Source organism: Myxocyprinus asiaticus, chromosome 42 (genome assembly GCF_019703515.2).
Source record: "Myxocyprinus asiaticus isolate MX2 ecotype Aquarium Trade chromosome 42, UBuf_Myxa_2, whole genome shotgun sequence".
NCBI lineage: Eukaryota > Metazoa > Chordata > Actinopteri > Cypriniformes > Catostomidae > Myxocyprinus > Myxocyprinus asiaticus.
Window position 1 is genome coordinate 21,837,457 of NC_059385.1, and position 15,270 is coordinate 21,852,726.

Here is a 15,270-nt window from a genome sequence, read left to right on the forward strand (position 1 = left end):
CTGCGGTTCTCTCGGTTGGTTGTGCATCTTTTTCTTCCACACTTTTTCCTTCCACTCAACTTTCTGTTAACATGCTTGGATACAGCACTCTGTGAACAGCCAGCTTCTTTGGCAATGAATGTTTGTGGCTTACCCTCCTTGTGAAGGGTGTCAATGATTGTCTTCTGGACATCTGTCAGATCAGCAGTCTTCCCCATGATTGTGTAGCCTAGTGAACCAAACTGAGAGACCATTTTGAAGGCTCAGGAAAGCTTTGCAGGTGTTTTGAGTTGATTAGCTGATTGGCATGTCACCATATTCTAATTATTTGAGATAGTGAATTGGTGGGTTTTTGTTAAATGTGAGCCAAAATCATCACAATTAAAAGAACCAAAGACTTAAACTACTTCAGTCTGTGTGCATTGAATTTATTTAATACACGAGTTTCACAATTTGAGTTGAATTACTGAAATAAATGAACTTTTCCATGACATTCTAATTTATTGAGATGCACCTGTATTTTTTATGTGCATTTTGAGATATTGCATTAAAAGTGCTGGATGGAAACACCAAGATGTGAATAAAATCTCCAAAATGTGAATTAAAATTGTATATGCTTGCTTCAGATGGATAATTTTTTTTATTTGATGAGAAGAAATGTACATAAACTATGATGGAAACACATTTGCAGAATAAATTCATTAAGAATTCAAGATGCACATAAAAAAAAGTCATGTGACTGAAGAACTCATTCACAACTGGACTAACCAGATTGGTCCAATCATCGCATCTGAAATATTGCTCTGGTCATCCTGAAATAACGGTGAAAAGAAAATCCAAAGCCTACATAAGTTGAATACAAACTTGATCTGTGCCAAAGAGCAGGTTTATTGAAAAAATATATATTATAATAATTATATATTATAACTAATATATATATATATATATATATATATATATATATATATATATATATATATATATATAATGTATCATAGATCTGTTCGGCAAAGACATAAGGAATGAGGAATGCACAGACAGACACAGACACAGCTGCAACAAGTCAAACAATTCAATACTTGGTTACAATCCCATAGCTTGACTCTCGCTTATCAGTGAATGAAGGAAAATATTTTTTAGAGAAATACCTTTTTAATGTCATATTTATGTATAAATGACAACCGGATGGAACTAATCCTAAATGTATAATACTATCCAACCATTGTATGGCTGAACTTAATTATCATCAAAGCTCAACATGAAATGCAAGTGAAACACTGTCAATGTTACGGTGTAATATTAATGTTTTTCACTCATTTCCTGATTTGATATCACAATTGTCCACAAACATCCTATTTTTTGAACCCAAAGGATTTGTAAACATTTGTATGCCTCTAAAGTTGCTTAAATGTAAAAGCACTTATGTTTTTGATGTTGTCAATACATCAATATTGTATTTCGGTGTCTCCGCAAACTTACGAAAATGTACTTGTGATAGAACCATATTTTGGGTCATTCTTGGGATTCGGAAACATTTCAGTCCCCCAGACTTTTTAAAGAGGTGGTTCACTAAAATAAAATGTCTCTGGGATTTGACTGTGCTTTTAAATAGGGCACAGCTCTTCTCTGCTTACTGGGGTATTTAATCAGTTATTAATTGTATTTTCTAGAGTCTAAGAAATTTGTCCTCAGTTTTTATTTGTTTATGTTTCAAGCAGCTCATCACCCTTTTATTGAGTTTTGTTGTAACAATTACCTTCTTTATTCAGTGATGTTAATCCCACAGGCTTGCTTTTTCTTTCTCTGTTGTTTGTTAGCATTCTAAAGCACTGCTTTCCAAACCATGAAACACCCCTAAAACATCACGGTGCTTAAATCAAGCAAACCTTTGCTTTTTTTTTTTTTATTATTATTATTATTTTTTTTTTTTTGTAAAACTTCCTAATTAGGGGCTTTATGGCAAAAAGGCTGCAGGTATTTATTTTTTTTATTTTTTTTAAAGATTATATTAGCGTTTTTTTAAACATTTCTGAACACGTGAAGTATGTGTCATATCTTTAAATTGTTAAACATCTGATAGGTTTCTGCTTTGTGGAAGATGATAAGCCCACCTGCTGAAAGCACACTGATATGACAGTAACATGGCCCAGAAGTGACACTTCCTGTATGAAGTGGACCCAGTACTACCAACTTATTGTAAAAAAATACATCATGCTCATTTAAGCTGTAGGCCTACAACATATAAACTCAAAGTTCCTAAAAATTCTGGAATTCTGAAATTAATCATAATTGCAATTTAATCTATTGACACTGGTAGTTTCTGGACAATGGGGGTCAAAAAGGTTAAGAACCACTGACACTGACAGTAATAAATAATAAATATCTTACTAATTATTTTTTCCACAGGACAGTGAGCAAACGTGTCCTCCCTCTAACAGTTTTGAATGTGCTGATGAGGTAAGCTGCATTTCACTTGAATTTTATTAAAAAAAAAAAAAAAAGAAAAAAAAGAAAGAAAGAAAAAAAGAATATAACACATCTGATTAGAAAACAAATAGATAAAAAAACTTTTAATGTTTCAGCAGAATGTGATAAATCCCAATATGGAGGGATCCATTGACTCAGTGGGCTCCCAGCAGGCAGACAACAACAGAGCCAGACATTCATCTGTGACTTCAATGAGTGTTTCAGCCGTCACAGTGATGCTGGCCTTTGCACTGGTCAATCAGCTTCTGTAAACACAGCCTGACTCTGAACACCAGGAACGATCCAATGGAAACTTCTGACCTCAATCAAAGAACTTCTAAAAAGTGACATTGATCTCTCTCTCTCTCTCTCTCTCTCTCTCTCTCTTAGTGTGTGTGTGTCTAGATGTGTACCACACACCATCTTCAAAAACAACAAAACATTAGGAGGAGTTTCCAGAAGTCTGCTTGTAACCCATTGCCCCATCAAAGAGAGAGTGAGGAAGCCACAAATGTTTTTTAAGCTGATGTGGAAGTTGTGAAGCTGACAGCGGAACTCTGAGAACGTCTATAAAGACAAAAAGAGAGCTTCTACAAACTCAGTGGGATAATTCTCTTGCAAGGAAGGAAGTAGCCAGTAATGTTATCTAACATGACGATTGACAGTTGATCATGAACACGCTAGAAAATGCAGCCATGCATTACAGCAAAGACTGATGATCTTTTGACTGCTTTGAGTGCCCCATTGATGAAGTCTCTGTATATTTACCTTGAGATCAGACATAGAATATCTATTTAAATGGATAGTTCACCTAAAAATGGAAATTCTGTCATCATTTACTCACCCACATGTTGTTTCAAACCCATATGATTTTCTCTCTTCTGTGAAATACAAAAGGACATTTTGTGGTTGCTCATTTCAGTTACAATGAATGAGGATTAAAGCTTGCAAACTTAAATTATGCAAAAGAATGATAGAAGTAACATAAGTGGTAAATTTGACTTGTGCACTATATTCCAAGTCTTCTGAAATCATATGATAGCTTTGACCAAAATTTACGTTGTTATTCACTGATAATCTAACTCTCCAGACAGCTTTTAACTGTTGCGATTGGATCGTGTCAGTTCCTGAATCCAAATATCCCCACTACTCTATAAAGTCTGCAAAAAACAACATGCCAATGGAGTAGTATCCGAATCCTCAGTATTTATAAAACAGTAAACAATAAATTCCCAGATGACCTACTATTTCCGGCGAGATTCTGAATTGCAGATCAACTAGATGCTTTACTATCCCATAATGCCTCGGAAGCTTAGGTGACGTCACATTCAAATTGATGGCAGAGAACCACGAGTCTGCAAACTGTAAGTGCTGCATATACCAAGAAAGTTGTTACCTGTGTTTAAATTGCACTTGTATAATTTTTACGGCATATATTCGGGTCACAGGACAATGCCCACATTCCAAGATGAAATATGTCAAGAATCCATTCATACTATCTAAAGAACATACTGTTTTACCTGCCGAGAAGTGCGTCCTTCATCAAATAAGTACATAATCTGACAATAGGTGATTTCGGACACAGCTAGAGAGTTCAAGAACTCAAAAACCGGTCGTGAACGAATCATTCCAACTGGTTTTCATGAACTGGATCAACTGATTCCTTGAAAAGACTTAAATCACTGAACATTTAATTCACGCTTTGGACATAATTACTTCTCTCATGAATGCACCAATGAGAGCTAGGCCGGATCTAAGGATTTTCTGCAAATAACAACGTTAATTTTAGTCTGTTCTTCACACCATGGAATTAAAAGTCTTCTGAACATGTATTTATACAATGCATTAGTCGTATGGACTAAATTTTTTATGCTTTTGCATCCTTTTTGAAGCATGAAAGCTCTAGTCCCCATTTATTGTAATTGCATGGAGAAAAAATAAAAAAATAAAACAACACCCAGTACATTCTTCAAAATTTCTCCTATTGTGTTCCATGGAAGAAAGAAAGTCGTGCGTAGTTGGCACGACATGAAGATCAGGGACATGAGGCACAGATTTTTGATTTTGGGTGAACAATTCCTCTTCGTTAATCTTCTGTGCACATCTGTAAAATAGTGCCCACTGCCTTGGTCATTACAAATTATTACATGTAAATATTTCTTTTGTTGGGAAAAAAAAAAAAAAAAAATGGATGGATGGATGGATGGATGGAGTGTGTCCTTTTTCATTTCTATAATTTTTTCATCCAACAAGGATTAATCCGTGACAGATTTTAAATTTGGCGAAACTTGGACTATACTAAGTGGACCATACTGTTGTGTGTACAATGTGTTTAATGATGTTTGTAAGTATGTGAGATTCCTTGAGAACATGTTGAGCTTTTTTCCTGTTTTATCTCTGAAGAACCAAGCATGTGCTGGAAAGCAGGGAGACGTGTGGAACTAGAAAAAAAGGGGAGCACCATGTGAAATGTAATGCCATGGAGAGTCGTCAGTGCCAATGATGTTCATTTAAGGATGTTATTATGTGTAATCATTTCTTTCTCGCCAAAAGTCTTGGATTATATTTAAGGAAAAATGCTCCAGGGAAAGTGGAACAAAAGATCCATATACGCAGCTCTGGGTCAATTGTTGATGTATTTTATAGTGTGCAATCTATCGTGTGGCCTTACTTTTTTGTCTTTGCTCTGTTCCTCTCTCTAATGTAATGGTTTGAGACCTTGCCACTTGCAGAGTGCCACCAGGACTGACTGAGATGATTTCAGACGTTCAAAAATAGTAGCTCTTATGACTCAAATGTCTTGGTTCATTTGTGATGCTTTAAAATGAAGCAAAACTGAGGCTCAAGAATGTGTCAAAAATATTTGTCTAAATCTGAATAAAAAACATCCTAGTAATGTCTTTAAGAGTCAAGACTTTTACAACATCCAACTTAGGCCAATAAACTGTCTTAAACTGAGAGAATTAGGGTAAAATAATTATCTTGAGGTACGTTAAAGGCTTTGTTTAGCTTAAAATGACATATTACATATGTATAACAGATTGACTGCATTTTATGGATTGGAGATTATGGGACAAAATTTATGCAAATGTCTGATGAAAGAAAAAAAAAAATAATAATATTTTTAATCAGAATTTTGTTCTTGTTTTCCAGATAAGATTTCTAAACATCCCTAAAACAGATTAAATTGTGCAGGACAATAAGATTTTTTTCTTTTAGATAACATGCATATATTTTTTTTTTTCTAAATAAAACTAAATATTATTAGGTTTATAGTTAAAAGAAGAAAAAAAAAATTGCCAATGGGGTAAGAAAAATTAAGCTTAAATGAATAGATAACCAATAAATAAATAAATAAATAAAATTTGTTATCATTTACTCACCCTTATGTTGTTTTGAACCTTTGTGACTTTAAAGCTTTTTTTGCACTAAAGTTCCCGCGTGAGGGTTTGTAAATGCTGCCAAAATGTTTAACTTTTTGGTGAACTGTTCCTTTAATTCCAAATATATTACATGCAATTAATAAACAAGCCTCACTTTTTTTTTTTTTACATTTTATGCAGTCTGGCTTATTGGGTAAATGTATTTAGTTTTAAGGATGCTTGGATATTGTTAATGGAAAAAAGGCTAAATACTGATTTTTTTAAAAATTATTATTATTTATTTATTTATTTTTTTTTTTTTTTTTTTTTTTGCAGTGTAAAACTATGTGAAATTCCTTCATCAGTTTTTTAACACTATAGTAAAAATCAGTGAAAAGTGCCACTGCCCCTTGGAAATCAGCTAAAGTTTGAATGATAATCCTTTGGAGTTACTGAATATGGATGGAATCAACACAAACACATGGGTGTGTTGTCACTGCAAGATGTTTGCTGTCACAGTGCCTGCCAGCTGTAGCAGTTCAGCTGCCTGTATTATTTTATGATGCCACAGCTTATCTGCTGCTAGAGTTTCATGGGTTTGTTTCTCTAAGATCATTACTTCATATTATCTTTCTCATTTGTCATTTAGCTCACGCCTTTTTCTAAAGTAATAAGGCAAGAAAAATACTCTTTGCAAAAGTACACAAACACAGATACGAATGTTTGGCCCATGCATCGCAAGAGTGAAGAGAAAGATTCAGTTTTGGTCCGTTCCTCACACGAAGGTATAATATGGCTTAAGACTTAGTACAGTATATTGTTGGGCCTCATGTAGTCAGATAGAAGACAAAGGCAGGCCTAACACAGTCATAAAACCTAACTCAGGCCCCCACATAAGTCATAAATTATACTGATAAATATCGCATAAAAATCAAACAAAGAGAGTCCAAAACAGACTACAAATCCCATGAAGCCTTGCTCACTAAAGGATCGAACGCTCAACTCCTATTGGATGAGGCACACAACAGAACGCACCTCAACCATGACATCATCAGGAGTAGAAATACCTCTGAAATGCTTCCGGGATTTGCTTCCAGCCACTTTGCTTGCCGTGTATAGATGCAGCTCATCGTTGCTCTCAGGTGCAGTCTCGTGGCACAAGGAAGTAACATCTGACTTGAAACTGTGGTCATACAGTCTCCATCTCACTGGACGAGTTGAGATTACTCTGTATTCAACCGAACACTCTAACAGATCTGAAGGAGACCGCCGAGCAATCCACATCTTCATCCGTTTGCCTGCAGAAGTGAAGAGATTAAAGATTTCTCTTCCATCTTCAATCAAGTCAACGTTTCTGATTTCTCCGCCAGCCCGCCGAGAATTAGCAGCCACACCGCCTGCCGACAGAGCGAGGAAATGGCCTCCCGTCATCACCCAAGCCTCGAGGAACCAAGTCTGAGTTAAAGGACGGATGAACACACATTCCACCTGCATCCTCATGTGACTCAAGTAAGAGGTTTGCGTCTGGGCAGAGATAGAATATTATAGAGTGTTATTCTTGTGTTTCAAGGTTTTTGCTTGTACAGTTTACAGACCGCCATGTCCGCTCATTATTAATACTCAGGGTATTAATTATCACGAATTTGATTTGCTGTATTGTGGTCCAACCAAATTGGACTGTTGTGCATTTTCGCCATCGCGGGTGAGACCGGCAAACTGAGTTTATCCATTAAAGAATCAAAGAACGCGGGACTGTTTACGAGTCTCTGAGTGATAAACTAACAGCTGCTTTCTCTCCCACGATCACGAAATCGGCTTTGGGGCCATCACTTAATTTTCTCTCTCTCGTACTAACCACACGCACACACACACGCTACCCCTCACAAACATTCTGGCACACATTTTTGGCTAGTAGATAGCTTTGTGATAAAGTTCAGCTTTGTCTCTAAGCTACCATTGACTGGTTTCTCTCCGCCCACATTCACGGTCATATTCCCTGGCCGGAAATCTCGCGTGACATACTCTCCACGAGAGTCATGTCCGCCATTTTGTGCACGTCCCTCCTTACACACACACACTCTCTCACACACACACACCCTCATGTGTTATAGGATTATTTTGATTTCCATATCTAATCATATCACTGTTTAGTTTGTAGTTGTAAGTCGGAAGTTTATTGACTGCAAATCATTAATTGATATTCCTGCATAAATAAACTTTGTTATTATTACAAAGAGAAGTGTTTTGGTTTGTTTTGCATACACCTGTGTCATGCTGATGGGATGTCAGTGCTCGGATTCAAGCCTTCATTCATTGTTTTTTTTTCCTGAAAATCGATATTCTTCGGATGTCGATTTTCCTAAGAAAACAATCTAATATTGAGACTGTTATACTATCTGGTTATTAGTCCCTGATTCCAGGGTGGTGCATCAATGTTAATCCTTATTAATATTCTGTTGATTTTTGATAATTGATAATTATCTTTGATGATTGTTGAATTTGAATGATCAATAAGCTAGTGTTAATTTTAATTAATGTTTCATTGATGTTAACAATTAACGATTATCTTTGATAATTGTTGATTTAAAGGATTAAAAAAAAGCTAACATTGATTCTCATCAATGTTCTATTGATTTTAATAATTATCTTTGATAATTATTAATTATTGCTAATAACCAAACCCGCTCCTAAACGTAGTGCACTACATTTACTGGAGACCCATATGAGGTTTTAATGAGTTAGATTCAATTAATTAATTTAAAAATGAATTAATAACTAAAGAAATAATTATTAATTATTTCTGATAGCAACACTGATCTAAACAACCAGTAAAGAATTACAATATAGTCATATGGACCACTTTTATGGTGCTTCTTTTTCTTTTCTTTTCTTTTTTTTTTTTTTTTTTTTTTGGATATTGATAGCCCCAGTCTCTTTTCACTTTCATTATATGGAAAAGAGTAGCCTGGATATTCTTCATAATTTTTTTTTTTTTTCAGAAGAAAAGTCATGAGGGTGAATAAATAATCATAGAAATTTAATAATCCATACCCACAAGTTGTGGATATTTATTTCATTGCTGTTTGCCATTTTGATGTCCTTCATCACTGAGTCTCCATCTGCTCCTCTTTCCTCAGTCATCCAGACAATCACTTGTCTATCTATCATTGCTAACTTGTCTGAAAACATGACATCTAATTAATATGTTCTATAGGCCCTCATCTGCTGTTTGACTACAAGGGCAGTACGGAAATAGATCCATCCAGCAAAACTCAATCTTCTCAATATGCCTTGGTATCAAACCAAAACCTTGCTAAACAGACCAGCTTAGACCAGCATGAATTTCCATGCCGGCTCAGGTGGGTTTATACTGGTTAGAGCTGGTCTTGCAAGTCTGTCATCATTTACTCACCCTCATGTTGAGGTTTGGATCGAGTAAATTAATTACATTTTTGGGTGAATTATCCCTTTAACATCAATTCATTCTGTCTTATAAAATCAGGATATAGTGTATTTGCTCAACATTGTGCTCATTTTTAACAGTCCAATGAGCTCTCCAATGAAAAAATATAGACATAAGAAGTGAATGTTTTTGCATGGAAAATGAAAATCCATGAAGCTTCTCCACAAATCTGCCTTCCTACAGTTGTAATCGCATCATATTCAGAAATGTGTGCACTCACCCATTTAGTCTCCATTCAGCCACAAGGACTGCCCACGGCCCTCAGGGAGCTCATCATACCTGTTGATTAAAATGTCGCTGAGATTTGCATTGCACTGCATAATAAAGTGGCAAATAAGAGCTAAAGTAAAGAATAACAAGCTAATGTCCAACAGAAACGCTGGGAAGATCATGCAATATCTCACATAATTAATATGCATTAAGTACATATTTGACAGGGAAAGTAATATAGCATTAACCGCCTACATGTGAAGAGGGTATTAAGGCCATTGTTTATACTTTGACATGTAGCCTGCAAGCTAGCAATAGTGGAAGTGTAGCATATTCCTTTCTTTAAAACCAGTTTCACTTTATTACTGAAATTGAGACTTTAAGGGATAGTTCACCTAAAATTATTTACTTTATCATTTTACTCGCCCCTTGTTCATCCAACCCAGTAGCCTACTGTTTTCTTTCTGACATACACAAGCAAATCTTAGATGTAGAATGTCCAAGCAGCTCTCTTCCATACAGAAAAAGTGAATAGCTATTTTAAATGCCAACCTCCAAAAAAAAAAAAAAAAAAAAAAAAACACACAAATACAAAAAGCACCATAGCAGTATCATAACCGTTGCCCATGCATTCAGTTCAAGTCCCTGTGGTGGCAGTCAACCTGTCTGTGAACTTTGATTTCTGAGTCTCCCTCAGGGAGGGTTATGCTCAGTTTTGTTGACTGCCAGTTATTCTATTCTATTGACCTTGTGAGGAGGCAGGCAAGGAATGAGGATCTAAATGCAGATTTGAATGGAAACCAAAGATAAACAAAAGTACTCAGAATAAAATGAAACAAAGCACGGGAAACCAGGCACAGAACGTGACAACACATGTGAAGACTGACAAAGAAACCAGGGGAAACAAGGGCTTAAATACACATGGGCAAACAAGGAAACTAGGAACACCTGGGGAAAACAATCAGGGGAAAACCAATCATAAAATGAAACTACAAAAAGGACTACAAAATAACAGGAACTAAACAAGAATTTCAATAAGTCAACACAAAAACAGGGAATGTGACAGAGCCCCCCTTTTAAGGAGCGGAATCCAGATGCCCCCAAAACAAAACAAAACCAAATTGTTGCGGGGTGTGGGGGAAAACTAGTAGTTCAGGGGGACACAAGGGGCAAGGGGAACAGAGGAACAAGGCAAAGTCAGGGAGGCTTGGAACCAAGGCAGAGACGGAAGGATGGTGAGCCAGGGTGACGCTGCAGGCTTGGAGGACCAAGTAGACCAGAGCAGGTCAGGCGGACGGCCAGGAGACCAGAGCAGGTCAGGCGGACGGCCAGGAGACCAGAGCAGGTCAGGCGGACGGCCAGGAGACCAAGGAGATGACCTCAAGGTGGGAACTGGGTCAGGAGGCCTGGGAGGCGGCCGCAGGGCCGAGACAGGGTCAGGAGGCCTGGGAGGTGGCCGCAGGGCCGAGACAGGGTCAGGCGGCGTAGCCGCTGTAGGAGGAGTCTCTGGGGGATTGGGCGGAGCCGCAGCAGGAATAGCCTCTGGGGGCGGAGCCGCAGCAGGAATAACCTCTGGGGGCGGAGCCGCAGCAGGAATAACCTCTGGGGGCGGAGCCGTGGAAGGCTCGAGACAAAGAGTCCTGGATGAATGGCAAACTACCTCTGTGGTCACGACCTCCGTGGGCGGCGACTCGGGAACGACCTCCGTGGGCGGCGACTCGGGAACAGAAACTTTTCTTCTTCTCTGGATGTCCGAAGTTGACAACACTGGCTCTGGGACAGACAAGGCTGGCAACACAGGCTCTGGGACGGATGAAGCTTCTAGCTCGTTGGCCGTGGCAGGCGTGGGTGCTGGCCCGTTGGCTGTAGGTGCAGACATTTTGAGGTAGGGTCTTCATAGACCTATGCACCGACATCAGTGGCAGATCATACAACTTCGAGACAGGGGCCGTGGAAGGCTTCGAGACAGGGGCTGTGGAAGGCTTCGAGACAGGGAGCCGAAGACGAAGGTTTTGGCCCGGGGTTCCCGCCATAATCCACTGTATAACGGGAACCGCAAAGTTCCAGAGCCTTCTCCACATATTTGCCGAGCATCCAGTGAGGATCAGCCGGAGGCATCAGTTCCCTCAGTGCACTATTCAGACCGGCCTGGAAGAAAACCACCAGAGAGTGGTCTGGATAGTGCACTTCATTTGCCATCTCTAAAAACTCACGGACATGATCCTCAACTGGACAGTCCCCTTGTTGGAGTAGAATTCTGACAGCCCCTAGATCCATTCCTTGGTCAGTCTTTCTGTGAGGAGGCAGGCGAGGAATGAGGATCTAAATGCAGCTTTTAATGGAAACCAAAGATAAACAAAGTACTCAGACTAAAACGAAACAAAATGCGGGAAACCAGGCACAGAACATGACAAAACATGTGAAGACTGACAGAGAAACCAGGGGAAACATGGGCTTAAATACACATGGGCAAACAAGGAAACGAGGAACACCTGGGGAAAACAATCAGGGGAAAACCAATCATAAAATGAAACTACAAAAGGACTACAAACTAACAGGAAACAGGAACTAAACAAGAATTTCAACATAAAAGTCAACACAAAAATAGGGAATATGTGACAGACCTCAACTAGAAAAAAAAACTAATAAATTCTGTTTTGGTGCCACATAAAAAAATGATCAGAAATGCCGCATCATTATCACAACAATAGAATGCCGAGTCAGCAGCTTCATCAATGCAAGAAATGGATGTGGATGATTTAGTTCAATCATACTTTAGTTTAGGATTTAGCAACAAACAAATCCTTTTTCATCTTCTGGCACATCAGCACGAAGTTATTATTGGGATTCGGACACTGTAGCAGTTATAAATTGCATTTATTCTGAAGAAAGAACCAGACAGACGTTCGCGCAGTCCCACTCGGCATGGGTGATGCTTGGGCTGGGTTTCCTGAAGCTCTCAGTTGAACATTAGTAGCACTTAAATTGTACTTACTACAGCACGTTTCCCAAAAGCATCGTCATCTAAGTAGCACATAAAAACGCTCGTAAATTAACTGGAGCTACGATCCACTCTTAAATCCATAAATTACTACACGTATTGTTCTCACATCTTTCACAGTTTATAAGATACAAAGGGACATTTAATAAATTATATTAATATATTTTGATAATTGGAAAGCCATTGTACAGACTGTGTTGTTTCAGACGATCAAAAAGTGTTGAAAAAAATCGCATTGAAATCAATAGGAGGTCTCCGCAGTTTGTGCACATCACGTGATAGGTGTAAATAAGGTCTAAAGATAGATCTAATTTTACTTGACACATAACACAGTATAATATTTTATTGGGCTGCTTTGATAAGCATAACTGTAATAGCAACATAAAGATATGTTCTTATTGAGCAGATTTGCTTAGAAGGCATATGTGAGTAATGTGACCCTGTAGTTTAAAACTTAAATAATAAATAATTAAAATATGGTTAACAAAGGAGACTAGGGTGAGAATGTGCAATGAGTGATTCATTCTCCCTCTTCCTCCTCCTCTTCCTCCCTCCAATGGATGATTTAAATAGTCCTAGTCTGTTTACATGGCAGTCACAAATTGCATGCTGCATAATGGCAGTCAGGCTACAAGTGCACAGTAGGGCTGGGCGATATGAAAGAAATATATTCATGATATTTAAAAAAAATATATTTATAAATTCCACTTACACTTCAAAATTATATTTCTACTTTCAAACTAAACTTCAAACGAAACGAAGTGGTCAAAAAATATAAAAATACAAATTAAGAGCCGAAGACAATTATAAATTTAAACATAATAATGATAATTAAAATATAAATACATTTTAGGTTCAAAATGAACTTGTTAGGTTGTATATAGATCTGCTATATAAAGTGGCGCTTTACATGTGTTCCAGGAGACACACTCCCGCTGCACTCCTCTGAACAAGCAGTGCATCAGAGACACACATCGACGGCTTTTCTGTCGTCTATTCTTCAAAATATAATAAAGTGTGTTTCTTCAAGTGCTTTGTGTCTGCGGTTCAACCTACTGATGTCCGTCATTTTAATCCTGTTCTTTGTGCATCTGTTCAGGTCCCAGTCAAGAAACAAAACTTTAGACTATGTGAGAGCCCCTTATGATGCACATTGCATACATTCATGGTACATGCATTTTTTGCGTCACTTTCTAATCTCTATGAAGTTGAGAATTAATACATTTGAAACCCCATCTTACTAAAGCCATCATTATTTCTGTAATTAAATTCTGTAATAGTTAATTCCTTTCAGCGCCTTGACAAGGTTACAAACAACTTCCATGTTTGTCAGTATCTCCAGGGGCGGGTTTACGATTTCTGAGGCCCCAAGAATCTGACCGAGCGAGCACACAGGGTTCCGGCATGGAGATCCGTTGAGGGAGACAGGCCCCAAGCAATTCTGGCCAAATTTCTGAGATCATCCGATCAAGATCTCGTGTTATGCAAGGCGAGGAGTAAAGGAAAGCTTTCTTGGAAGAACCACAGCATTTTCTTGTTCCCAGACTTTGTGAATTTGACGAGAGAACACCAACAATTCAGGGAATGCAAGAATCTCTTACATCAATGGAAGGTCACTTTTGCTTTGATGTTTCTGGCCAAACTGAGAATAGATACTAAGGATGGCCGTAGAGAATTTACATGCCCACAGCAAGCATTGTCCTTCATAAAGAAAATTTAAAATTTAAATTTATCGGCTTACTGATCATTCGTTTGACTGCCCGAAGAACTGAACAGCCCCCTTTTTTTTTTTTTTTTTTGTGCTGGTTCCGCTAGCGGCTGGAGCTTGTTCTGTGGAGGAACACACCTTCGGGACAGTTATGTGGATGAATCTACAAGTTTTTTGTGTTTATTCTGCTTATTGGCTGGAGTTTGTTTTATAGGTTCTTTTTTGCTGTGTAATTCTGTCTCACAAAATTTGTATAGAAGCACCAGACTTGAGCAATCCGACGGCAAAGTTGTCGCGGGGACTCTTGTTGGCGTACATGGACTGTTTGAGTTTAGAGGGATGGACGCCGGTTGGCACTGTCGTGCATGGGGTTAATGCACATGTTTTTCTTTTTTCTGTTTGTTTGGTTTGGGGGGAAGTTTGGGGTTTGATTGTTGGAATGTTGGAATGTGGTCTTTATAATCATGTTTTTGACACACAATTTATTTTTTCTAATATGTCAAATGTCAAATGTTAATATGAGTGGATTATCTCTCTCCACGTGGAATGTGAATGGGCTGGGGCACCCCATAAAAAGAAGGAAGGTTATTTATTTTCTTAAACGTTAGAAATATGATATAGTGTTTCTTCAAGAAACGCATCTTTCCCTGCAGGAAGCTGAAAATTTTGGGAAGATATGGGATGGGCATATTTTCTTTAGTGCTGGCTCGAGTAAGAGCAGGGGAGTCATTACATTGATAAGTAAACATCTACAATTCAAATGTCTCAAACAGATTAAAGATAAATTAGGAAGAGTCATTATTGTTTTAGCAGAAATTCAGGGGCATAGGTTGATTTTGGCTAATATTTACGCACCTAACAAAATGATCAGGGCTTTTTTTATAGATCTTCAAGGGATGTTGCAAGCCGCTGGCACCCCTCATGATATAATATTGGGAGAAGACTTTAATCTTTTGATGGACTTAGTCCTTGATCATAGTGAAGCAAATGTGTGCAAGCCCCCTAGTGTAACATTGACGCTTCACAGGATGTGTAAAAATCTTGGCCCTACAGATATTTGGAGACTTTTGAACCCATCTGG

General features: G+C 38.0%; 1 protein-coding gene across 4 annotated transcripts in view; it reads left to right on the forward strand.

Annotated features, from left to right (window-relative positions):
• Positions 1 to 5,345, forward strand: part of LOC127433005 (GDNF family receptor alpha-2-like) — a 108,870-nt gene extending 103,525 nt beyond the window's left edge. For 2 of the 4 annotated variants that reach the window (XM_051684585.1, XM_051684583.1), the window contains 2 exons: positions 2,386 to 2,436; positions 2,562 to 5,345. In XM_051684585.1, the coding sequence (XP_051540545.1) occupies positions 2,386 to 2,436; positions 2,562 to 2,717 (207 nt within the window). In that variant the 3' untranslated portion in view covers positions 2,718 to 5,345. The remainder of the gene's footprint in view (positions 1 to 2,385; positions 2,437 to 2,561) is intronic. The other 2 variants (XM_051684586.1, XM_051684584.1) reach the window with 1 other exon arrangement.
• Positions 5,346 to 15,270: the final 9,925 nt, after the last annotated feature.